This window comes from Trichomycterus rosablanca, chromosome 24, assembly GCF_030014385.1.
Source record: "Trichomycterus rosablanca isolate fTriRos1 chromosome 24, fTriRos1.hap1, whole genome shotgun sequence".
NCBI lineage: Eukaryota > Metazoa > Chordata > Actinopteri > Siluriformes > Trichomycteridae > Trichomycterus > Trichomycterus rosablanca.
Window position 1 is genome coordinate 15,076,138 of NC_086011.1, and position 25,968 is coordinate 15,102,105.

Genomic DNA, 25,968 nt, shown 5'->3' on the forward strand with positions numbered 1-25,968 from the left:
TGGCAATCTTCTTGTAGCCTTGGCCATCTTCATGTAGCGCAACAATTCGTCTTTTAAGATCCTCAGAGAGTTCTTTGCCATGAGGTGCCATGTTGGAACTTTCAGTGACCAGTATGAGAGCGTGTGAGAGCTGTACTACTAAATTGAACACACCTGCTCCCTATGCACACCTGAGACCTAGTAACACTAACAAATCACATGACATTTTGGAGGGAAAATGACAAGCAGTGCTCAATTTGGACATTTAGGGGTGTAGTCTCTTAGGGGTGTACTCACTTTTGTTGCCAGTGGTTTAGACATTAATGGCTGTATATTGAGTTATTTTGAGGGAAGAATAAATTTACACTGTTATATAAGCTGCACACAGACTACTTTTCATTGTGTCAAAGTGTCATTTTGTCAGTGTTGTCCCATGAAAAGATATACTTAAATATCTGCAGAAATGTGAGGGGTGTACTCACTTTTGTGATACACTGTATATAACAAGCCTTTTCATTTTGTGATAGGTTAACTGATAACTGATATCAGTTAACCTATCACTGATAAACAACAACCGCTGTAATTGATAGCATCCAATTACAAAATAAAACACGTGTTGATGTATTGAGTTTTATATCAACGTGTCTTTATACTTCGTTAAATAATAGCATAGTAATGTAGTAAATATGGCAGTAATGTAGAACAGTGAAACAGTAAACAGTAAACAGCAGCTGCTAGCAAACTGTTCATTACAAACGCTAACATGCTAGCTAACATGCTAATTATAACTGAGATGCAGTCTGTATTTTAAAGCTTTTCCTGGCAACATTAGTATCATTATTATAAGCTACTAAGCTTAAAAAAGGGAGTTTTGCCCATATATTAGAGCATGTTTCAAAATATCCACATAGTTTTTGTAAAATATAAAAATAAAAAAGGAACAACAGCTGCTATAGAAGATTAAAAAAAAAAACAAGAAAGAATGTTCATCAAATTAGCAACAAACAAGATTTTCTCAAGATTTCAAGTGATCCTTGGCTAACATTTGACCATCCAGACAAATTTCCTGTCAACATAAGTTGACCATTCGTATTTTCTTCCCCTATTTGTCTTCAAGTGCCAACAGCCCATATTCAAATAAAGAAAGAATGTACATTTGTAAATGGACAAGGATGTTTATCTTACTCATTCAGTCACAGCAAAAAAAAATGTAAGACCGCCGTGAAATATGTGCTGCAAAATGGGACTGAATATCGAATCATTTTATAGAGAAGCACAAAGCAGAGTGTATCTATGTGTGAGGTCTTTCATCGATAAATAAATAGTATTACTTTTATACATAGGAATGAGGATAAATGATGCACAGGCTGTGGACTTGTCAGATCATGTCTATAAAACATCCCAAACATGTAATCTGTGGCGTCAACAAAGTGCTCACAATTTATCTTAATAGTGACTCCGTGACAATTTCATAAAGATGCCAAGTGACCATTTAGTCTAGCCCTGGGTTGTGTTAACATTAAGTTTCAGAAGAATGGAACGGGCTGGAGCTCAGCCCAGATTGTGAGCTTTCTCAAGGAGGTTTCATCTCCACGACCCTCTCACTGGCATTCTTTAAGAAAGGGAGGGACTTAAGTCTTAATGTTAGTACGTCAACAGAGACAGTCAAATGTATCTGTATTGTTTAAGGATTTGTGAAACAGACACAAAAACTGCATTTATTTGCCTTCTGTATTGCCCGATCAATATGCTGGTTGAATATATTGGTTGAAAGTCATTTATGCTTAATTATTAGCAAGTTGTTCCATGCTTCAGGCCATTTTGTTATGTACTGATGACTGTCATTTACCTGTCATTGCGAAACTAGGAAATAGAAAGTGACGCCAAAGATTTAACATGTTCAATCACGTTAATAATGAGATACAGAAGCCAGAATTGTTTGTTAACACTACAGCCCCATATTGCATCTATGTAAAGCCAATAACTCACCAGTCTTTCCTTTTAACTGCTCCTGTATTTAGCAGTTGCCAGAATGGATCATGGCTAGGCTGTCATATCCTTCGTCGGACAATGTAAATCATGTATGTTTAGAGTAGACACTCAACTGGCCGATAGCATGGTGCCAGCCAAGCTTCCAAACTCAAAAGGTAAATTAAACAAAAAGTCTTGTGTAGGCACATGTTTTGTGTAAATGGGTTCAATACGGTACATGTGTTATGTAATATGAGTAAAAGACCTGATAATTACCTGTGTTTTAAATGTAAATTGGCTTGTAAAATTGGGAACAATGACAGACAATATAAGCATTGGTACAATCCTGTGTGGCTGTTTCTTTTCATGCCAATGGATGCAATCTGGTAAACTGCTGTGTAATGTTAGCATGATGCACTAGTGGCACGGTGGTTAAGGTACAGGACTATTAGAAGCAATCAAATGTAATACAAAAAATTTATAAATAAATACACAAAACATTCACTTGGGTCCTTAAGCCAAATGCTGAAATGTAAATGTAAAGCTAAATGTGTGAGTGATTGAAGGCAGGTCATTACTGCTAAAGCTAAAGCTAGCATAGTGAATGAACTCAGTCATGTCTGGAAATATAAACTGTATAACTGAGATAAAAAATTATTCTTGGATTGCAGTTGGGAGAGAGAACGGCTCTAATTGGGACCATGGCACGTTTAGTGGTTCGTTACGTGAAATAATGTGCTGACTGTAAATCTACACATACAATTAAGCATGGAAAATGTTATTATTCCCGAGTGTTGTTGTTAGATCATAGCGCAGCATGTTATTTGAAAAAGAGATGATTATTGTGAAGAGTTAAAAGAACCGCGTGAGAGCGGCCGCCACTGATGAGTGGATCTGATGATTGTCTGCACAGCTGCTGGTTAGTGTCCACAAAATTACTGGCCATGTTATCACATTACAGTAGGTTATACAGAGTGGGGACCAAAAGCCTGAAAGCGCTAGTAGGAGAAAAAGTGCACAGTGCACATTGCAAATCATTTAGTCAGAACAAGTGGTGGTGAAAGCTGTATCTTTGGGAAATACATAGATTTTGGAATTTCTTAGCATTCAGCACTACGTCCAGTAAGAACATGTGAAATTGACCAGTCTCTTTGTTCAAAAAGCCAGATTCCTTAATATCTTACCCTCTCCATTTAGACATACATCAAACTGGTGTATAACATCAATTACATGCTTCCAAACTTTGGCCAACAGTTCTGGGAAGGCTGTCTACAAAATTTTGCAGTGTGTCTGTGTGAACTTCTGCCTATTTATCCAGAAGAGCATTTGTAAGGTTGGACACTGATGCTGGATGAGAGGTCCTGGCTCGCAATAGTTCATCCCAAAAGTGTTCATCATCAAGTTTTTCCACACCAAACTCCAGCCAACCATGCCTTACAATGTTTACAAAGGGTAATGTGCAATTTTCCACCAGCTTGTTACTGACAGAAAGTCTATTTTTGTGTGTTATTGTTATTGTGTTATTGTCATTATTGTTATTGTAAATTCTGTTAATTTTGTAAGTGCAAATTTTAGTATTTTGTAGATTCTACTTTTTCTTTAAATTTATTGCTTATAACACTAGAGAGTATTGCACCTTAATTTCGTTATACCTGGTATAATGACAATAAAGATATTCTGATTCAGATTTATGGACCTTGCATTGTGCTTTGGGGCACAGTCATGTTTGAGCAGAAACGGGCCTTCCCCAAACTGTTCCCACAAAGTTGTAAGCTACAGTTGTTTAAAATGTCTTAGTATGCTGAAGCATTAAGATTTCCCCTCATTGGCACTAAGAGGCATAGGCCAAACCCTAAAAAACAACCCCATAGCATTATTCCTCCTCCACCAAACTTTACAGATGGCACAGTGCAGTCAGACAGGTAACATTTGTCACTCCACAGAATATGCTTTCACTGCTCCAGAGTCCAGTGGTGGTGTACTTGATGCTTGGCATTATACACCTGTGGCAATGGGTCAAGCGCCTGACCTCAAAAGTGCTCCCTTACCGGAACGGACACAAATTCCTACAGAAGTATTACAATACGTCTGTGTAAATGGAGTATTAATGCCTATGGTTTTAAAATAGAATGTCCAACTAGTTTATAGTCATGTGTCCACATAATTGTGGTTACATGGTGTGTATGTGTATCTGTGACTGAATAAACCACGCCCCTTGTATGAGTTTGAACGAGCAGGTCACGCCCCCATATCACGCCCTCTACCCAAATTTGGCAACACAGGCCACGCCCACTTACTGAATCACAGCGCCTTATAGTGATTAATCTGTAAGTCTACATGTCACATTTAAAATCTAAATGTAACTTTTATTTAAAAAAAAAGTATATAGATATATTTTATAAATTTTTAATATTTTAAACATTTTACTACCTTCAGTTAAACATGTGATTTGCGGTATCATTAAATCAGAAACATATTTAAATGACATGCAGCTCTGCTCTTTTTCAGCATGTCAGAGGCATCAGGAATGAGGGATCATACATGCTATTAAGCAACTAATTTTACAAAAAACAATCAAATGTTAAACATACACAGACACACAATCGGAACCCATATAACCCCCAAAACCCCAAAACATTTGGTCTGTATTTGTAACTGACCATAATCTGAGTGACATGAGCCCATGCATCATGGCTGTAAATTCAAATCCAGATTAGAAAGAATTCAGCAAACCGTGTAACATCTAACAGGTAACATTCAAACCCCATCCCGAAAATAATCTGTTCAACAGGCGACATCTGCAGAGCTCCACTTCTCTCATAATAAAGCCTGATCGGACACTGACAGTCTCTTACCTGAACCGCGGAGAGTCCTTAATACACTCCTCAAAATCCACCGTCATGTTGGCTGTTTAATCCGCTTTTAGTCAGAAACGTAGAGAACACATCTCACACTCCTGTCCTTTAGTCTGATGGTGAACAACAGTGAGAGCTGATCCTCTGTTACCCCTGAAACACTAAAACACTGTTCACGCTCACAGAGCTCGCAATCAATATGGTTCAATTCTCATCTCCGACCGCCGCTGGGCTTGAGCTAAGGGAGCGTCGTGAAACTACTGCGCTGTAAATTTAGGGAGCGTCGTGAAACTACTGCTCTGTAAACTTAGGAACAGTCGCAAGTTGACTGCTTTCAGTGTTTATAATAAACGTGTATCTGAAAATGATTTTCAGAGCCGAATCAATAAAAAAGTTTGTACGTGCACTTACTGTTTATGCACTTACATGAACATAAATGCAGAGAGATAGCATCTCATCTTGTGACTAGTGTTTGCAGCTGACACCTGACACACTGCAACCCAGAATAAATAAAAACAGTATGCCTAATTAATGAATAATTAAATGAATGGCAATTAAATAGTTTGTTTGAAACATTTCTTTGGTGTGTTTTATTTTAGTTTTATGTTTTAGCACAACTTTATCCTGGTCAGGGTTGCAGTGGGTCCAGCTTCCTTGGAGTCACTAAGTGCAATGCAGTATTTGAACCCTGGATCCCAACAGTGCTGGGCTACTGCAATTATTACTTAATATTAATATAAATAATAATAATTATTATAATAAAGCAATACTACTACTAATAAAACAATAATAATGATAAAAATAAAACAATAATATTACTACTACTACTACTAATACTAATAATAATAATAATAATAATAAAGCAATACTTCTACTAATACAACAATAATAATGACAATAATAAAACAATAATATTACTACTACTACTACTACTACAACTACTAATAGTAATAATAATAATAATAATAATAATAATAATAATAATAACAAGCAATACTAATATTACTACTGCTACTACTACTAATACTACTACTACTACTACTACTACTAATAATAATAATAATAATAATAATAATAATAATAATCATATGTTAGACATTTCAGAATGGTTTACATTGTGTAGTCTTTAAAGTGTCTTTTAAAGCATTAATTTTCTTGTTGGAAATACAGTATAATAAACTAAAAACCCCGCTCTGTACCACGCAACCTCCGAGCCTCTAGTCTCGCTCGACTTGATCCTCCACCCAGGACTCGAGGAAGACAAGCATCAAGGCTGTTCTCTGTTCTAGCGCCGAAGTGGTGGAATGAACTTCCTCTGTCTGTCCGAACATCTGAGTCTCTTGCTGTCTTTAAAAAACGATTAAAAACCCACCTTTTTACTAAACACTTAGGCTGACTTGTACTTATTTACTAACATTTTGTTCCATTCTTTTCCATTTCCCAAAAAAAAAAAAAAAAAAAAAAAAAAGGCACTTTGGTTCTAACAGGTTTTAGCAGATTTGTGTTCTTCGACTGTTGTTTACCTAAACTTGAGAAATGAAATGTTCACTATAGAAGCACTTCTGTAAGTCGCTCTGGATAAGAGCGTCTGCTAAATGCTGAAAATGTAAATGTAAATGTAAATGTAAATTGACGTTTGCGAACAAGCCGGCGTTAATAAAACTACATTACCCATAATGCAATGAAAGAGGTCCTGATTACTGTAGGCTCGTGAAAGAGCTTCACTACAACATACTAATACAAACATACTTTAAACTTTAAATTAAAATACATGTAATTAGTATTATTGACATGTTTGAACTGTACACGATTTATCTATTGAATTGTGTTTATTATTATTTACACAGAAACTCATGATTTATGTACAGGCACTGAAGTAGCTTTCCCAGTCTATGACAGCTGCATTTCTTAAAATTCACGTGTGGAAGTTCAGTATGAGTTCCTTTCATTGCGATTCTTGTTTGGATTTGAGACACTGGTCTTAATGGAGATTTATAAAACAAAGATGACATTAGTGTCTGTTTATTCTCTTATACAAAGATTAATACTAATACAGTGTACATGTTATGCAGATAAAAAGTAGCAGTGATGCAGCAGAGCAGTACTCGTTATCTCCTCTTCTTTCAGTATCTCGGATCTAAATACAGGTCTGTTACTGTTATCACGTTGATTTTGTTTAAAGCCAATGCATTGTTTTATTTGCGATTATAACACTGTTATTCATGCTGTTGCAGTGGAGTTATGAAGGCTCCAGCTCACCAGCCGCTGCTGGGAGTTCAGAATCACCTGGAGGTCAGTTTACTCCCAAACCCTGGTACACACTGCATTATATACTACACAATATATGAAGAAAGACAGGGTTATTTTGCATTAGGAAGTAATTTTTAATCATTTAAACCTCCCAAAAACTATAAAGTATTGCCATAAGGGACCATGTGTATTTTATATTAATTTATTAGGATTTTAACGTCATGTTTTACACACTTTGGTTACATTAATAACAGGACAGGTAGTTACTGGTTACACAAGATTCATTAGTTCAAGTCTTTAATGTCAAGTACAGTCATGGACAATTTTGGATCTCCAATTTACCTCACTTGCACGTCTTTGGACTGTTGGAGGAAACCGGAGCACCCGCAAGAGAACCCACACAGACACGGGGAGAACATGCAAACTCCACACAGAAATCAGATATCAGCTAGACACATTGTATGTGTACATAAATAATGGGTGTCTATGTACTTTTGGTCGTGTGATTTTTTGTACATACGTTCCTTAACCATTTCAAAGCTGCATCTGGTGAAGTGTAACCCTACGTTCACACTGGAACAGAGTCTCTCTGTGACTCTCTTTTGATTCTGAAACACTGTCGTCACGTCACTCTACCTCTCATTTGCATAAGATTAAACTTTCCTCACAGCTTTTGCATTGCTGCCTTTGGCCACTTTACCTTGACAAGAATTGCTCCACCCTCATCAATCACTGGCTGTTTTATTGTGGTGCACCACTGTATGTGTAAATGCAGGCTTAGTGGAATATATAAGTGTAATTAAGTGCCTTGTGATGGAAGTAAATGGAAGCGCCGAGTGCTAACAAGTAAATCATTGCAGCACTCAATACAAAGTTTCTGCCTTTGGAAGCAAATTGTTGTAATAAAGGTTTGTTGGAAAGTCTAAGTTTTCTGATTCGGACTTTGGAGAGTTTAATACTTTATCTAGAGAGATAAATCACACTTTTCCATTTAGCAGTGTGAAAATGCAGACAAATCTGCATTTGGAGGATTCTAGCAGAACGGCAAGCCAGGGCTTATAGCCTGTAAATTAGTGCCCACCTCAAATAATGCATTTGTGGCCTAAAGTCTAGATCAAAAGTGTCTTAGGAGAGTTGTGGCTTTTACATCTAACGTGTATGTTGGACTTTGATAAACATTTAAATCTATATTTCTGGAATTTAAATCCGGTGCCAGTAGTAAACAAAGCAGTGAACTGAATCTCTAATTTAAATTCCCATTGGTGTACTGGATGAATCATTTACATGAATCGTTTTGAAATGAGTCAAAACTTCAGTGAGTTTTGGCTTGATGTGTATATATATATTTTTTCTGATGCTCTTGTGTTTGTCATTCTGAATTGGACTCAAACCCTCGGATGTGGTTGTTGGAAGGAATCTATAAACATCTGCAGCCTTCTTCATCCAAAGCCGTCAGCCATAAATGCACTGTTCCGTTGGAATGAGAAATCCTCTTACTCAGCATTTTCCCAGCTGCCGAGGCTGTACGGTGCTTTCATGTGGACTCGTGGATTGTCTCCGGAGTTTGCATAGAGCTCGGAGGGAGAGTTTAGCCAAATGTGTTAAACGTCATAAAGACGAGGCAGAAATGTCCTCACCACCTCAAAGTGGAGGCTCAAATCCCATCAAAAGTCTTTGTATATAGTGGAGAGGCATGACCGAATGTTCCTGGATTGTGTCTGTGGCTCTCTGACAACTTGATGCTGAATGTGAAAATCATTCAGAAGTCTGGGGCTGTTTAAAGATGAAAGAAATTCTTCCTCCCTGTGCCAGTTTCATTAAGCTGTTGACAGAAATGCCAGCATAACACCAGTTCAGTACAAAGCCAAGAAAAGTTTTGATTTCCTCTCTTTTTGCATTGTGCCACACTAAAATAATTTCTAATACTAGTCAAAGACAACCTACATTATGATGTCAAAATTGAGGGCATTGATGATTTATCCAGGATCTCACCAAATAACCCACAAGAACATCTAAGGAACTACAGAGCTTCTTGCCCCAGATAAAACAAGCCTCCCTGATTTCAGTATTAGAAAGAAGCTGGCATCCATGTAACAAAGAGGATAACCAAGGCCAGTATGTTCTGCGATGAACCCCAACCCCTCAGGGATAAAGTTCTCTGGACCAAAGTAGAATTTTTTGAAAGATATGTCCTAAAAGCTAGCACAATAATCATACCAGCTGCAAAACATGGTGGTGGTAGTCTGATATTGTATAACAGAATGCTTTGCTGCTTCAGGACTTGGATGAAGTGAAATTGGTTGTGAAGTGGTCCAGTCTTGACTTGATATTATGCTTGAGATGCTGTGACAGGACCTGCAGTTTATATAGAAGCTTTCTAATGTGGCTATATTTGCAAAGAATCTTGGAACACTGACCTAAGGCTAAAAATGTCTGTCGTTCTTAAACTTTTTTTGTACTTTTCTGTACTCTGTGTCCCTCTTTTTTTCATCAGAATGCAGTGAGGAGATTAAAGCCTGTAAATGAGGTACTGGTGTCTATTTCCAGTCGAACAGACACTGGTGTGCACGCGCTCTGTAACTCTGCACATGTGGACATCCAGCGGAGGGGAGATAAACCGCCCTTCACGGAACAAGTCCTCACGGATGCACTGAACTTCCTGTTAAAGCCAGAACCCATCAGGTAAGAGTACAAAAAGAGTACGAGTTGGCTGGAATATGTGAGTCTGTACCCAGGATTGATTGATTGATTGTCATTCTGCCATGATGTAACCAATGTGTTGACATGGCGTTAAACCAATAAATAAACAAACAAAAAGGTTTGCTATACTGGAAACAAACTGGTGGCATACATGTTACCACCCACTTTAATTCTAAAGCTTATATCATCACTGCACACCCAACTGTGATTTGATGAATGTTAATAGCACGTCAACAAAGTAATTGTTGTTACTCCTGAACCCAGCCCTCTTCAGACTGATGTTTGTGAACAATTAAAACGAGCAGATACTACCCTGACCTGCTTCTCTGCGTCAATCTGACACTGGCTATTGTAAAGAAAGGGCGTTGTCCGAGCCTCAGTGTGCGTTTGATTGAAGGAAGAGTGGAGAAAAATAATAACATTAATAATAATAATAATAGGATAATCTAGGGCCGATGTAATGCCCTCATTTGTCATGTAATCATAACCACATGTACGATACATGTTTGGAAGCTGGGGTCAGAGCACAGGTCAGCCATTGTACGTCACCCCTGGGGTAAGCAGATTTAAGGGCCTTGCTCAAGGCACAAACAGTGGCTGCATGGTAGAGCCGGGATTCGAACCCACAACCTTCAAGTTGATAATCCATAGCTCTACCCAATACCATCCATCCAAGCACTTTGAGTAGCATTGCAACAAAAGGTTTCAGGATTGCACACTGTGCTTTTGATGGAATCTTTGCAGAATGCCAACTTCTAGGGGCTTACTGACTATCCATATATTCATGCTTTTAGGTGTTTGGTGAGAGGGGTGTACTCTTATTTTGGGGTTTTCTTTTCTACAACCCACACCTTCAATGTAAAGACTTCATGTTAGATAAAGAGTTCATGTTTTTTATTCAGTAATGACCGATGAAGTCCAATCATATTCCAGGTTATTCCAAATGTTACATATTTATTGTTATTATATTTTGTGTTAAACAGAATCACCAGAGCGTATCGTGTACGGAGTGACTTTCATGCTAGATATCGCGCCTTATCGAGAACCTACGTCTACCGCCTGACCACGGGAATTCGCCATCCCTCGGAACTGCCCGTCACTGAGAAGGATCTCTGCTGGACATTAGGAGACATGTGAGTTCTGTGTGGTTGTCTTACCTGCTGCCTTTTAGTCTGAGGTTGTTTTTTACCTGCTGCCTTTCTGGTATGAGGTTGTTTTACTTGATGTCTTTTAGTCTGAGGTTGTTTTACCTGCTGCCTTTTAGTTCGAGGTTGTTTTACCTGCTGCCTTTTAGTCTGAGGTTGTTTTACCTGCTGCCTTTTTTTCTGAGATTGTTTTACCTTTTAGTCTGAGGTTTTTTTTACCTGCTGCCTTTTAGTCTGAGATTGTTTTACCTGCTGCCTTTTTGGTAAAGGTTTTTTTTTACTTAATGCCTCTTTTGACCAAGGCTGTTTTACCTGCTGCATTTTAGTCAGAGGTTGTTTTACCTGCTGCCTTTTTGGTCTAAGGTTGTTTTAACTGCTGCCTTTTAGTCTGCTGCCTTTTAGTCTGAGGTTGTTTTACCTGCTGCCTTTTAGTCTGAGGTTTTTACTTGATGTATTTTAGTCTGAGGTTGTTTTACTTGATGTCTTTTAGTCTGAGGTTGTTTTACTTGATGTCTTTAAGTCTGAGGTTGTTTTACCTGCTGCCTTTTTTGTCTGAGGTTGTTTTACTTGATGTCTTTAAGTCTGAGGTTGTTTTACCTGCGGCCTTTTTTGTCTGAGGTTGTTTTACCTGCTGCCTTTAAGTCTGAGGTTGTTTTACCTGCTGCCTTTTAGTCTGAGGTTGTTTTACCTGCTGCCTTTTAGTCCGAGGTTGTTTTACCTGCTGCCTTTTAGTCTGAGGTTGTTTTACCTGCTGCCTTTTAGTTCGAGGTTGTTTTACCTGCTGCCTTTTAGACTGAGGTTGTTTTACCTGCTGCCTTTTAGACTGAGGTTGTTTTACCTGCTGACTTTTAGACTGAGGTTGTTTTACCTGCTGACTTTTAGTCTGAGGTTGTTTCAACTGCTGCCTTTTTTCGGTGCACATGACTTAGACGCTAGTACAAACAAAATTTTCAGCTTATTAAAACTTGTTCCGTCTTGGACTGCAAGGCTGACGCATGAACATTTGATGCTGTTTATCTACTCGATCACTTTTCGAATGAATGTAGGGCAAGATTAGCCGCAGGCCTGTAATGACGCAAAGCAACACACACACGTCTGTCTCCATCTCTCTCTCATCCTCATACACACTCTCATCTTTTTTATTATGATTAATCATCCATGAATCCAAGATGCTCCTTCTGCTGAATTTAGCTCGATGGCTTTCAGCGTTCCTGTACACTTCTAATGAAGACACGTCATCAGTAAAACACTGATGAACACATTTAGCCTAATGCGCTAATATCGCTAATTAAAAGTCACGCTAATTGACTGTGCCCAGAGCGCTGCTTTGTTTACGACGTTTCCCACTGTCAGCCCTGCAGTCTCAGGGAATGAGGCGTAAAATTACAATGCTCGTGTGATGCCAAGCTGTCACCTCAAAACTGAAGGCACACAGTTCTGTAGAGAGTTACTGTTCGCTCTACTTTTTTCTCTCTGTTTCCATTTCCTCTGCTGCCTGTGACCCCATGCAGGCCAAGGAGAGCCGCATACTAGCACCTACCCCTTCTGAAGCATGTGAAGTCAGCGGCGTCTTATTTTACACCGGCCAGTGGTTTTTACCTGCTGCCTTTTAATCTGAGGTTGTTTTACCTGCTGCCTTTTAATCTGAGGTTGTTTTACCTGCTGCCTTTTAATCTGAGGTTGTTTTACCTGCTGCCTTTTTTACTTAATGCCTCTTCTTTTGGTCTGAGGTTGTTTTACCTGCTGCCTTTTTTTTCATGCCTCTTTTTAGTCTGAGGTTGTTTTACCTGCTGCCTTTTTAACTTAATGCCTCTTCTTTTGGTTCAAGGTTGTTTTACTTGCTGCCTTTTTTACTTGCTGCCTCTTCTTTTGGTCTGAGGTTGTTTTATTTGATGCCTTTTTTACTTAATGCATCTTTTGGTCTGAGGTTGTTTTACCTGCTGCCTTTTTACTTAATGCTTCTTCTTTTGGTCTAAAGTTGCTGCCTTTTTTACTTAATGCATCTTCTTTTGGTCTGATGTTGTTTTACATGCTGCCTTTTTTTTACTTGATGCCTCTTTTTTTAGTCTGAGGTTGTTTTACCTGCTGCCTTTTAGTCTGAGGTTGTTTTACCTGCTGCCGTTTAGTCTGAGGTTGTTTTACCTGCTGCTTTTTTGGTCTAAGGTTGCTTTACTTGATGCCTTTTTGTAGAGGGAGGTTTTTTTTTTTACTTGATGCCTTTTTTTGCTCTTGCATTTTTGCTACTTGATGCCATATGGACTGCGGATGTTTTACCTGTTGCCTTTCTGTTTGAGGATTTTACATTTTGTTGTTTTTTGCTGTGGTTGTTTACCTGATGCCTTTTGGAGTAGCTTTTCAGAGGCAAACTGGCTCGTTGGCGTCACCTTCAAAGTCATTAAGCACTTAAGTATGTCCCATTCTACTGTTAGTGTTTGTCTATAGTGATTATATGCACCTGTTGAGGGGTGTAGTTCATCCATCTCTAAAAACAGTTCCTTGTACCCCCTGGCAGGGAGCTGGACATCAGTGCCATGAAGAAGGCAGCTGCTGTGTTGATGGGGACGCACGACTTTAGCACCTTTCGTGCTCTCAGCTCAGACGCCCCCTTCAAAAACCCTGTGAAGACCATGGAGGTTGTACAGATGCAGCCGGGGCTCTCTTTCAGCCAGCGCCACTTCCACAGGTACAAAGCTCGACATCTGCGAGGGGGATGAATTATGGGAGAAGTTTACATGATCAATTCTTGGCAGTTATATGACTGCAGTGATTTTTGCAACCCTAATATTGATAAACATTTTTTTTTTTTGTGATCCGATTTGTCAGTCATATTCTCAGGTACAGTCAATACTGCTGGTTCTGATTCACAATGTACAGTAATGCAGTTAATAAGATTTAAGGTACCAGATTTAAGGTAGAGAGGACGGAGCATTGATGGTGATATTTTGGGAATGTAGGCGGGTGCATTAGAAGACTGTTACCAGGCAACAGATATCCAGCAGGTGCACATTCGGATACGTTCATGATTGGCCTGATGGGAAGAGGAAACACAGGGTTTTCTGTCTGAGCCAAACAAGGCTGGCATCGTATCGCTGCCCTTTCACTGGGGGAGTCGGGGAATAGTCCTTCTACTGCCAATAATGGTTTTTACAGCAGAACAGCATGCTGGGTATTATATGGGGGTAGTACATGTAGTTTTGTTGAATAAAAGCCTGATGTTGTTGTGTGTGATGGATTGTTTGTTTACTAGAACTTTTTTTGTTCACAGATGTTTTATCTGATGCTGTCTGGTTTAAAGCTCCTTTACTTGATGTTTGTTTTTGGCTAGGATTGATTTACTTTTATTCCCTTCAAGACTGTTTACCTCTCAAAGCCCTGCCATCCAACGCTGCCTTGTTGCCCAGTGCCATTTAACTTTATAGCTTGTCTTCCAAGGCCAGTTTAAATAATGCTTTTTGTTTAGAACTACTATACCTAATGTCTTCAGGCATTATGTGTATTAAATATTATTATATGTAATATATAATAGGTAATAGCTATATTATAATTATTATTATGTATAATATATACTAGCCATCATGAGGTATAATATATAATAGTTAATAGCTGTATAATAACGATTATTATATATAATAAAAAATAATTATTATTATGTATAATATAAAATAGCTATTATTAGGTATAATATAAAATAGCTATTATTAGGTATAATATATAATAGGTAATAGCTATATAATAACAATTATTATTAATAATATGTAATAGCGTATTATGTATAATATAAAATAGCTATTATTATGTATAATATATAATAGTTAATAGCTATTTAATAACAATTATTATGTATAATATAAAATAGCTATTATTATGCATAATATATAGTAAATAACTATATAATTACTATTATTATGTGTAATATATAATAGCTATTATTAGGTATATTATATAATAGGTAATAGCTATATAATACCTATTATTATGTATAATATATAATAGTTAATAGCTATATAATAACAATTATTATTAATAAAATATAATAGCTTATTATGTATAATATAAAATAGCTATTATTATGCATAATATATAGTAGTTAACTATATAATAACAATTATTATTAATAATATATAATAGCTTATTATGTATAATATAAAATAGCTAATATTATGCATAATATATAGTAGTTAATTATTTAATAACAATTATAATTAATAATATATAATAGCTTATTATGTATAATATAAAATAGCTATTATTATGCATAATATATAGTAGTTAATTATTTAATAACAATTATTATTAATAATATATAATAGCTTATTATGTATAATATAAAATAGCTATTATTATGCATAATATATAGTAGTTAATTATTTAATAACAATTATTATTAATAATATATAATAGCTTATTATGTATAATATAAAATAGCTATTATTATGCATAATTTATAGTAGTTAATAACTATATAATTATTATTATTATTATGTATAATATATAATAGCTATTGTTAGGTATATTATATAATAGGTAATAGCTATATAATACCTATTATTATGTATACTATATAACAGGTAGTAGCTATATAATAACTATTATGTGTAATAAAGAATAGTTATTAATTATTGGTAATATCTATTACTATGTAAAATATATTGTACATAACTATTATGTGTAATATGTTATATCTATATAACAACTATTATCAGGTATAATATAGAATACATACTAGCTATGTAACAGCAATTATAAGTTATAATATAGCTAATAGCTATATAATAGCTGTGATTAGGTATAATATATGTATATACAAAGTTTGTATCAAATCATGTATTTTACATAATTGAATTTTTACGTTGGTAATGGGTGTGGCTGAAACACCCGAGCTCAATATTTGCACTGTCCACTTCCTTCAGCTATACAGTGAACAAGTCACTTGCATGCGTACGACAGCTGTACTCACTTCAAAGTCCAGCTTCTTTTTCATGTGTGGTTTTTGTTATTTTATCCACCACATGAGTTTCTCACTGATGTGCTGCTGCTTTATACTGAAGTCTTATGTGGTGTGTAAATAGAACTGCACAATAGAGGGCACAATTACTACAAAATAGAGGGATTCCAGCATCAAGTATATGTAACAGCAGTGCTCGGAAATGTAGAAAGGATTTAGGGCAGGGCCTGATATTATAGAAGAACTCCAGGAATGAAGAACTCAATCTCATCTGTATACCACATCTGTAGCAGACTGATCACCACAATCTGGCAACTTTTAAAATGGTCTCACTGGTGTTCCATGGGGTTTCTGGGGCATCACTTGTATGTACAAGGGCATCTTTATTTTATTTAGTTAATTGTTCACAACTGCTAGCAAAAACCTGAACTTAATATCTAGATAAGTTGTCTGCATCTGGAACTTGAGTATACCTGTAAAGTCACATATTTGCTTACTGTTTTTACTCTTTTGCAGAGATGTCCAGTTTTGGGAACTTACCTTCCAAAGTAGATCCTTTTTATACAAACAAGTGAGTATCTTTATGTTTCTTTAGTAAAACAAACCCCAATAATCTGCACCTCCTCGTGTTCAACATGATATATTGTGATGTTTTCACATGCAGACTAAGATATGGCTTTGATTCATGCTTGTGGTTTTGGATGAAGTCATTTTGCCCAACTATTATAATTTTTACTGCTAATTTACCTATAAAGTGGGTAGTTACTCCAAATAATCAGAAATCATTTGATCGCCTCAGGTGCGGAGGATGGTCGGCGCGTTGGTTGCTGTTGGTCGGGGTAAACTGTCTGTAGCTCAGATCCAGGTGCTGTTAGATGCCCGGGACTCCACAGCTTACCCACAAAACATTGCAGCACCCGCCTGTGGCCTTTTCCTGATCAATGTGGAATATGATTCTTCAGGTAGTGCTTGAAACAGCTACTTTAAACCAATTAACTGTGGTTTCGTGATTTTAAATCCTTATTATTATTTTTTCACAGATCTGATGCCTTAACACCAGGACTGTGTGTCATCATAGGGTCCAAGCAACCTGTGTAAATGTCTGTGTATACAATAATTATCATTTTTATTATTGCTGTATTTTTAAATATGGATAAATAGGAACTTTCAAATAAATGGTGCTATTTGATTAGAAGGACTCTTTCGATTTTTTTTATTTTTTTATCTCGTCACATCCAATTACCTGATTGTAATTTGCCTCTACTGCGGCAGACCTCCTCTCCTGATTGTGTGCAGTACCAACCCCATCTTTCCATCTGCACCAGGGGGTTCATGTGCAAATCTGTATCACACACAGTCATACCGATATCCAATCTTCCCTGTCTCATTGTGCAGGCACCATCGATCAGCCATTGTCCCCTTACAGACACACAGCCAATCTGTCTAAGCATCAGGCTAGATAAAGCGATGTAGTCTAGGGTTGTATTTCCATTTTTTTACCTGCAAAGTGTGCTGAACTGTGTCTGCCAATTACAGCCTTTATTAAATATCATCCGTACCATTGGTCCAACTGTGGAGGTATTACTAGAACTGGAGCGCTTTGCATTAGCCTGTTTATTTCAATAGCATTTAATTATTGGAAGTAGGGAAGCAAAGTGGGTAAGGCCATCTTCTTCACACCAGTCAGCGATGGAGACATGTAGAGCATTACATTTTCAATAACCAGTTGAGAAAAAAAACTGTTCATGCTTTGGTGAACCTCAGCAAACCTCCCTTTTGTGACTATATGCAAGACGTCATACAGTTGCTTACACATAGTCATACACAAAGAGACAATGCTAGGTTCATATGGGTCAAGCATTTGTTTAAAGTGAGTATTTACTACCTCTAAAAACTCAGCAACATGGTCCCTAAAGTGGCATAATTGTATCAAATGGGCTTTGTACTCAGAAAATGAAAATGAGCAGCTGTGATAAGCCTTTAATAATTGGCAGCTAGGAGTGTGAAAGGAAATCTTACAAATAAAAAATAGCCAGACTAATTGCTAATGTCATGTCAGTGATGTACTGGAAATAAAAAGGGTTGAGCACTGTTAAGGTTTAACAGAAAACACAACATGCGTGGATGGTGACCCTGAAGCATGTGTGTAGCACACAGGTGCTCAGTGTAACAGTCCACAAAATAAAAGCTGTCATACAATCATACGGCCGTGCACGTCGTAAAATCTTCCACCCTGCAATGTTAACATAACCCCAAGAACTCTGTCACCACTGCACACGTTTATCATTAATAAAACCCCTTTAATTCCATTTGTTTATAAGATTTCACTCTTTTCACTTCTTAAAAATACTGCGATTTATTTACAATACATCATTCTGAGAATTTCACGTTTAGGTGAAGCAGTACAGGCACTAGACTTTGGCTATGCATAATTACTTTTACACTTTGGCAGCTTCATTTAACATAATAACGTCCGTATTATGAGTACTGATGTTTGAGGTATAGATTGGAAAAACATGATTGACATTCAGTGAATGTTTGATTCATTTTTAATGCCGCATACACACTTTTAGTTGTGTTTAAATAGATCAATAGGAAGTAAAAACTGTAATAATGAACACTGTGTACAAGCTTGAAGACACTAGATAAAACCCAGTTTCTTAAGTTTCTCCAATCAGAATTTCATATAAATACACAGCAGGAAAAAAATATGTAAGCGGCCACAAGTACAACCCATCCAAATAAAATTCACTTTCAATATTCACTCACACAACAGAATCACGACACATTCGGAGTTTATTAAGAAGTACAAAGAGTGAAATAATACTAAATGTTAAAATGTAAACGTGCTTGGCATAGTTCTAGTCCAGGGCAACCATCGCTCAAACACAGTGATGCTGAAGGAGTGAGTTCCTCTCCTCAGTTCGCTATCTTCTCGATTTCATCCAGATCGTCCGTGTCCAGCTTCTCGATTTTCTTATCTGTGGAGAGAAACACACAATAAAATGTAATTACATAAAATATAATAATAATAAGATGCCACTAATTGTTTTTTAGGATAAGCATGTGATCATTTTGGAATAGATGCATGCAAGTCACTCCCAAAAGGAGGACGATTAAGGGATGACCCCTCTGATGGGATTTATTGCAAACAGCTCATGGAAGAAGATTTCATTGCACTTGGGCTCCTCAACTACTCGAGGCATAGATTAATCTTATAAGTAGGAGAAAAGGTTGCATTTCAATCCCCATTTCACACACAAATATGAGAGTCAGACATAAAAATCATAAGATTTTTTTTTAATTGACTTAAAAATGGGTGGAAATAAAGTCTTATCAAGACAAGACCAAAGTGAATAGTATTAGCAAATCAAGGCAAAAAAGGTCTGTTTCAAACCTCATCCTAGTGCACTAAACAGTATGTCTAATTACACACTACATATCACACTAGATGTGGTTTAAGTCCCAACCAAAATACCACTAGTGTTTGATAATGGGGAAAACAGATGAAATATGTGAATGATTCGTTTGGTGGGCAGCAAAAAGTTTCCTCAGGGCTCTAGCAGGGGAGAAGACTGACTTTTTTGGTAAGGTAGAGAGACTATGCCAGTCCCATATTAACTGACTTTGTAAAATGCAGAAGAGCTCAGTGTGTATCTATGGAAATGACAAGGCTGCAGGCTTCATTTTATGGATTAAAATTAAAACAGTTTACGCTTCACACATTCGTGTTTATATACTCAGCAAAATGCATCAACTGGGATCTAGTCCTCATCACTAGCAGTTAGTAAATGTAACTTACTGAAGTGTTCCTGAATGCGGTTTAGGACGTTCATGCTGTGCCTGCTGTCCACCATGTTGATCGCGATCCCCCTCTTGCCGAATCGACCGGTGCGTCCGATCCTGTGCAGGTACGTCTCGTTGTCGGGGTTTCCGTCTTTGTCCACTGGTAAATCAAAGTTGATGACGACAGAAACCTGCTCCACGTCGATACCTGTCATTCAAGAGATCATGTCATATAATGCTGTTAAATGGTCTGAGGCACACTGATGCCACATGTACAAAACAGTGGCATTGAATAATGCACTGCTTTAAATGCAACTATATGTTAATATATAATCAGCTACTCTTTAACAAGACAACTGACAAATGCCTTTATTGTCAGATAATCTTACGATGTGCATTTGGAAACGTTTATGCCATTTCAGAATCAGGGAAAGACTTTTTAACAAGGCAGACGTGCAGGCCATTGATCTGTAGCTGCTGTGATGCTTTGTGGTGTGAAATGCAAAAACTCCCTCTGCAGCAGTAACGTCTTCTGTTTTACCTGATCTCACAATAGTTCATTTACCTGACAAACTCTCTCCTTTAGCTGCAGTTTTGTGTTTTGCTGAACAGACACCTTTATTGGACACTTTGCAGGTCATTTTGGTGATTTGAAATCCCAGTCGAACGCATTTTAGGTCCAAATGTCCAGGAAAAAGAAGGCGTATGGTCACCCTAAATAAGCACCTAACACTTCCATGGTCCAACCATCAAATTATGCCTCGACTGACAGTGAACCATGTCGCTACATTATATGTCATATTTTAGTCCGGTTGTGTGGACGTTCTACCTCTGGCGCAGACGTTTGTGGTGACCAGCACTTTCTCCTTGCCGTTGCGGAATCGTTCGATAACGGCGGCTCTTTGCTCAACCTGCATCTCTCCACTCAGCAGCGCCACCTGATGGCCCTCCTTAGACAGCTCTCCTGCGAGCCACCCTGCCGTTTTCCTCGTCTGTAACCAAACCACAAGGCCAAAGTTCCGATTAAAAGCCACAACAAAACATTAAAACATTTATCTCAATAATGTTCCATCGAGGGAGGGAGATGTGATCATACGTGGCAGAAGATCATGGCCTGGGCGATTGTGATGGCTCCGTAGATGTTGCACAGAGCCTGGAACTTCTCTTCTCTATCGTTGCACACCACGTAGTACTGCTTTATGGTGTCGAGCGTCTCTTCTTCCCGCTTCAGTTTAATGATGTTTGCATCTTGGACGATGCGCTCTGCAAAGTTCCACACGGATTCTTCAAATGTGGCGGAAAACAGGAGCATCTGACTGGTTTTGGGCAACATCCTGGGGGGGGGGAGTAAAAGAAAATGTACTTGTCATTTAAAATATGGTCACTGCTGCAATTGGGGTTACAGTAGCAACTTAACCCTTAGTCTAAATACTTCTATTTTTTATTGTACTTACAACTGTATCTACAATATATACACAACTGTAAGAAACTAAGGGTTAAAGGCTTTGCCAATAGTGGCACCTTGGCAGCAGTGGGACTTTCCCACTAAAAGTCCAGTACTAACTGTTGAGGTACTACTAATAATGCATATTTCTATGAGTATGTGGTAACGTATAAATGACCCACCTCTGGATGCGGATGCTCTGGTCCTGGTGACCCTGTGTGGCGATCATCACATCTGCCTCGTCCAACACAAACACTTTGATTTTCTTGGGGTCGATAAATTTGAACTTTTGACACCAGTCCAGGACTGTGCCGGGGGTACCGATCACAATCTGCTCCTTGATCTTCATGCCTCTGTCCACTAAACAAGAAGATAATGGAATAGAATGCCTTTATTTGTCATATATACATATACAGATGTACAGTACAAAGAAATTCTTTTTCTGTTGGGGTAAGCCATTGAACGGCGCCCTAGGAGCCAAGAAGGTTAAAAGCCTTGCTCAAGGGCCCACCAGTGGCAAAGCTCTCCTTGACTAGACTACCACTATCCCAAAACAAGATTTAGAAACTTTTTTTCTCCCAAGACCCCTTGCCACCCAACACATCACTTCCAAGACACACATATTTGCTGGCTGCTTCTTTTGAAAACAGAGAGCTGTATAGCGTACAGAGAGTCACATGCTGCTATCTGTAAATCATCCCTCTCCAATGTTTGTGTCTCCAGAGGCCACATATTTAGCAGCAATGGAAAAACTACATGGATCACGTTCTTTAGCCGATCTGATCCTCACTTTTCTTTGATAAGCCTACAAAGCTTGATATGACTGTAAGGAATAAGTGAAGCTTACGTTTGTTTCCTCTGATTGCGTACATCAGTTGGACTTCGGGGTAAAATTTGCCCATCTGCTCGATGACCTTGCCAGTTTGGAGGGCCAGCTCATATGTGGGTGACACACACAAGCACTAAAAGAGAAAAATACAGTGTTAACCTTGCAGTAAATGTGAAAAATTAGGACACACCATGAAGACATCGTGTTTAACAAATGGATATGTGATCAAATGTTAGGAACACACAACATACCTGAGGATATTTGTTGTTGGGATCTACGTGACTAAGCATTGCCAGGACAAAAGCAGCAGTCTTACCAGTACCTGACTGGGACTGAGCTATGAGATTCTGTGGGCTAGACAGGAACAAATACAGGTTTTTATATGATTATTAGCAATAAAATAATCCAGTTATTTTTTGTGCACTACTATGGGATCAAATCAAAATCAAAGTCCTTACAGAGTCATTTCAAATGTGATCCATCAGAAAGCTTATTTCAGAAAATGTATTAACAGACAGTGATTTGCTGACTAAACTAATCATAAATAATTAATTCTTTGATTCTTTTAATACATACGGTTCAGCAAGCATCATGGGCAAGGCGTTTTCTTGAATTTTGGAGGGTCTGTTGAAGCCCATGGCGTAAACACCCTGCAGCAGCTGAGGTTTTCTACACACACAGGTAACAACAATATAAATAAGATGGTTGGTACTCGATTGTCAAGCATTTTACTGGAAAAACTAACATTTATAGAGAGTCTAATTAATCTGAAGTGTGGACTCACAATCGCAGCTCCTCGAATGATCTGACTGAGTAAAGTGGAGAGGTTGGATCCCTCTGGAGAACTTCCACTTGGTTGGTGGTGTTGACTAGATTGCTTCGTATCAACTTGTTTAAAAGTGATTGAGCCGCTGTGTCATCTACAAACCAAACAGCACAAAGTCAAGATTAGTAATGTAAACTTAAAAAAAAAAAAAAAAAAAAAAAAAAAAAAAAAAAAAAAAAAAAAAAGTATAATTGTCTAGTCTATAAAATAGCACACCCTTTTCCTCCTCTTCACTTTTATCTCCTTTTGCTCCCTCTGCTCTTGCACCTAAATCAAGAAAAACAGCAATAAATTTACATTTTCAGCATTTAGCAGACGCTTTTATCCAAAGCGACTTACACGATGAGCAATTGAGGGTTAAGGGCCTTGCTTAGGGACCCAAGAGTGGCAACTTGGTGGTGGCAGGGCTTGAACCGGGAACCTTCTGCTTACTAGTCCAGTACCTTAACCACCGAGCTATCACTGGCCCTACATAAATCATTAAACCATAACATAATACACGATCATAAGTATGTGGACACCTGACCACTGACCATGAGCTTGTTCCACATCCCAATAAAAAAATACATGCAGTAATATGGAGCTGTCTGCATTGCTGCTCAAAACTCAGACATGCTTTTGTGGCTGAAACACCTGAATCAAATCATTCTGAGGGATGTCAACATAATTTGGAACATACAAAGGGACAAATACAATCTACTGCCCTAATAATAGATTAAACGTGCTATAAATTTTACCATTTTCCTCTGCTGTTGGTTCGACGGCTTTCTGCTGTTCCTTTACTTTCTCCTTCTCTTTTTCTTTATCATTCAGCTGAAGGTTGCTTATCTGTCAAATGTAAAAAAAACAAAGATGTTGGCAAGATACAATGCAATAAATTAGCCAACAAAAAATTAGAATGTCATGCCACCATGGTAATTAAAATTAAAAAAGTGTGCGCATTTTTTTAAATACATTTTTAATCTTTAAACACCTAAGTGTCAATGCTGCAAGAACAAAACTCCAGCCAATAACACAAAACCAACAGCAGTGTGTGATAAAGTAGCTACTGAAAGAACTAGTCCCCAATTGTACACTTAGAAGCAGAACTAAAAGGGTATATGTTCCTAATAAAGAGAACAGCAAGTTTAAACTATCTAAAAACCCCAACAACACTGCTGCACCTGCTACAGCTCTAAATACAGCATACACTACTATGTTATTATTAAGTTGGTGTAACTGCAATGTTGCAAAATGAACCAACACCCAAACATCAAATGGTCAGTAGAGATACTAGGGAGTCCTTTTAAATGAGAAATGTGGTACAGAGTGACAGACGGGCTACAGTCAGTAGTTGTATACACAAAAATTTCATCTGTAGCTTATAAATAATCAGTGATACCAGACAGATACCTAATAAAGAGTTAGCGTGAGTATAATTGAATGTACACGAACAGTTTGGCTTTGTTGGGTTTTATGGGTTTCTTGTTTACTTGTAAGTAAACAACCAAGTCCTTAGACACTACATCTAGTCAAGAATGAACTGTATAACAACAAAGCCACAAGGAAATATAAATAATTAAACAAATTTACTAACCAACTAAGAATTCTCATTTAAATAGAGACTAACAGTAATACAAAGGCAAATCTAACTGCGCACAATAGACTAGAAAATGAGACTTTATATTGGAATATTGTTCATGTGTACACTACCGAGTGCACTTCACGTTTAATAAGACGCGAATTGAAACACAAGATAAACGAAGTGAAAGTAATGAAAAATATTGTAATAAAAAGTTTCGTAAATATGACAGCAGGTTTGAGAAACAGTAATAATAATAAAACAAACAATTTCACTCAGAAAAAAGTTAGTTTGTGTGACAGCTTTCAGGCTAACAATGCTATTAGCACCTGCCTCATTACTAAGCCGGGACATCAGTTAGAAGTTATTTATATGTTATTTAATTAATAGAACCGTAAGTCGCTTTTAATTTCATTATTAAAACAAGCTTATAAATATTGTTTAAATGTTCAGTGTCTGTGTTCTTACCGACACAGCTGCAGCCTCTTGTTGATCCACAGCCTGGGCCCAGCTATCAGTAGCCATATCTATAATTCTAATTAAAAGACCTTACTGGGATAAAACTAGGTTATCTGAGTTTAACAGACCTCGGTTAAAACTAATTAAATTAATACGGATTTTAGAAAAGAAAAGAAATTAAATAAATCGAATTCATACAACGGCGTGCTGATAACAGACTCTCAGAGAAAGGTGCGACACTTACACACCTCCGGTCAGAAACAAATGTCTGTCCGCTAATGGTTCCTATTATAAGCGCCACAATCAGAAAGAGCCAATCGTTGTTTATTATTGATTTATTTATTTATTTATCTATCAGTGTTGTTGAATTAAAAATATGTAACCAAAATAATCAAAGTGAAATGAGAAAGAGTTTAGTTTAATACAGTGGTTCCAAAACTTTTCAGACCCAACCACAACCTCAACTTATACACTCTCTTACATGAACACACAAATAATTACACACAGTAACAGAACAACTTGAATTTTCATAATCTTGGTTCTGTCTTCGAATCAGTTTATTAAATTCCTAACTTTAAAAAGTGACATTACCCACAATCCTAAGGAAACACTCAATTAATAACATATAATAATAATTATGTGTCGCACCCTATAATAAACAGATATACAGTATGTATGATTATACGTTCTTCCCTTTAGAGTAATTGTCACATTCAAGTCAGGGTACAGTGGGCCTCACCCAAACTGGGTGCAAGTGTGGTCAATCAGGTTCTCATTCTGTTTACTTTTATTTTAACGTAAACATTTTAGATTGACTGTGTTGTATTGGTCGTCGTCTTTGGGGTTTTTTGGTCTTGTCTTGGTCCTGGGGGTATGGGTCTTGGTCTGGCATTGGTCTAGGTTTGGGAGATATGGGTCTTGGTCTTTGGGCTTTCTTGGTATTGCATTGGTCCTGGGGGATTGGGTTTTGGCCTGGCCTTGGTCTAGGTTTGGGAGATATGGGTCTTGGTATTTGGGGTTTCTTGGTCTTGTCTTGTCTTGGTCCTGGGGGTATAGGTCTTGGTCTTGCCTTGGTCTAGGTTTGGGAGGTATGGGTCTTGGTATTTGGGGTTTCTTGGTCTTGTCTTGGTCCTGGGGGTATGGGTCTTGGTCTGGCCTTGGTCTAGGTTTGGTAGATATGGGTCTTGGTATTTGGGGTTTCTTGGTCTTGTCTTGGTC

The 25,968-nt window shown here is 37.6% G+C and overlaps 3 protein-coding genes across 3 annotated transcripts in view; 1 reads left to right on the forward strand and 2 right to left on the reverse strand.

Annotated features, from left to right (window-relative positions):
- Positions 1 to 4,958, reverse strand: part of acap3b (ArfGAP with coiled-coil, ankyrin repeat and PH domains 3b) — a 42,817-nt gene extending 37,859 nt beyond the window's left edge. The window contains exon 1 of the mRNA XM_062986380.1: positions 4,806 to 4,958. Within this exon, the coding sequence (XP_062842450.1) occupies positions 4,806 to 4,852 (47 nt within the window). The 5' untranslated portion in view covers positions 4,853 to 4,958. The remainder of the gene's footprint in view (positions 1 to 4,805) is intronic.
- A 1,850-nt stretch (positions 4,959 to 6,808) lies between these two features.
- On the forward strand, positions 6,809 to 17,040 carry pusl1 (pseudouridine synthase like 1). Its single transcript, XM_062986882.1, has 8 exons — positions 6,809 to 6,952; positions 7,040 to 7,097; positions 9,550 to 9,737; positions 10,739 to 10,888; positions 13,413 to 13,583; positions 16,362 to 16,416; positions 16,645 to 16,807; positions 16,886 to 17,040. The coding sequence occupies exons 1-8, from the start codon at positions 6,894 to 6,896 to the stop codon at positions 16,897 to 16,899; spliced, it is 858 nt and encodes a 285-aa protein (XP_062842952.1). The 5' UTR covers positions 6,809 to 6,893; the 3' UTR covers positions 16,900 to 17,040.
- Positions 17,041 to 17,890: 850 nt separating this feature from the next.
- Positions 17,891 to 24,995, reverse strand: ddx19b (DEAD-box helicase 19b). The gene is made up of 12 exons (XM_062986612.1): positions 24,760 to 24,995; positions 23,468 to 23,558; positions 22,947 to 22,997; positions 22,689 to 22,824; positions 22,481 to 22,573; positions 22,156 to 22,258; positions 21,923 to 22,037; positions 21,258 to 21,435; positions 20,728 to 20,965; positions 20,461 to 20,623; positions 19,648 to 19,839; positions 17,891 to 18,826 (listed from the first exon to the last, which is right to left on the reverse strand). Exons 1-12 carry the CDS (start codon positions 24,814 to 24,816, stop codon positions 18,765 to 18,767), a joined length of 1,479 nt encoding a protein of 492 aa, XP_062842682.1. The 5' UTR covers positions 24,817 to 24,995; the 3' UTR covers positions 17,891 to 18,764.
- Positions 24,996 to 25,968: the final 973 nt, after the last annotated feature.

Excerpts from the sequence above, each read along its gene's own strand:
- pusl1 (XM_062986882.1), top strand. The coding sequence starts at position 6,894 with ATGCAGCAGAGCAGTACTCGTTATCTCCTCTTCTTTCAGTATCTCGGA. Across the intron at positions 6,953-7,039 it reads TATCTCGGATCTAAATACAG|TGGAGTTATGAAGGCTCCAG; the intron begins GTCTGTTACTGT and ends ATGCTGTTGCAG. Across the intron at positions 13,584-16,361 it reads AGCCAGCGCCACTTCCACAG|AGATGTCCAGTTTTGGGAAC; the intron begins GTACAAAGCTCG and ends ACTCTTTTGCAG.
- ddx19b (XM_062986612.1), bottom strand. The coding sequence starts at position 24,816 with ATGGCTACTGATAGCTGGGCCCAGGCTGTGGATCAACAAGAGGCTGCA. Across the intron at positions 20,966-21,257 it reads CAGAGCATCCGCATCCAGAG|GATGTTGCCCAAAACCAGTC; the intron begins GTGGGTCATTTA and ends CCCCCCCCCCAG. Across the intron at positions 19,840-20,460 it reads CACAAACGTCTGCGCCAGAG|GTATCGACGTGGAGCAGGTT; the intron begins GTAGAACGTCCA and ends CTTGAATGACAG.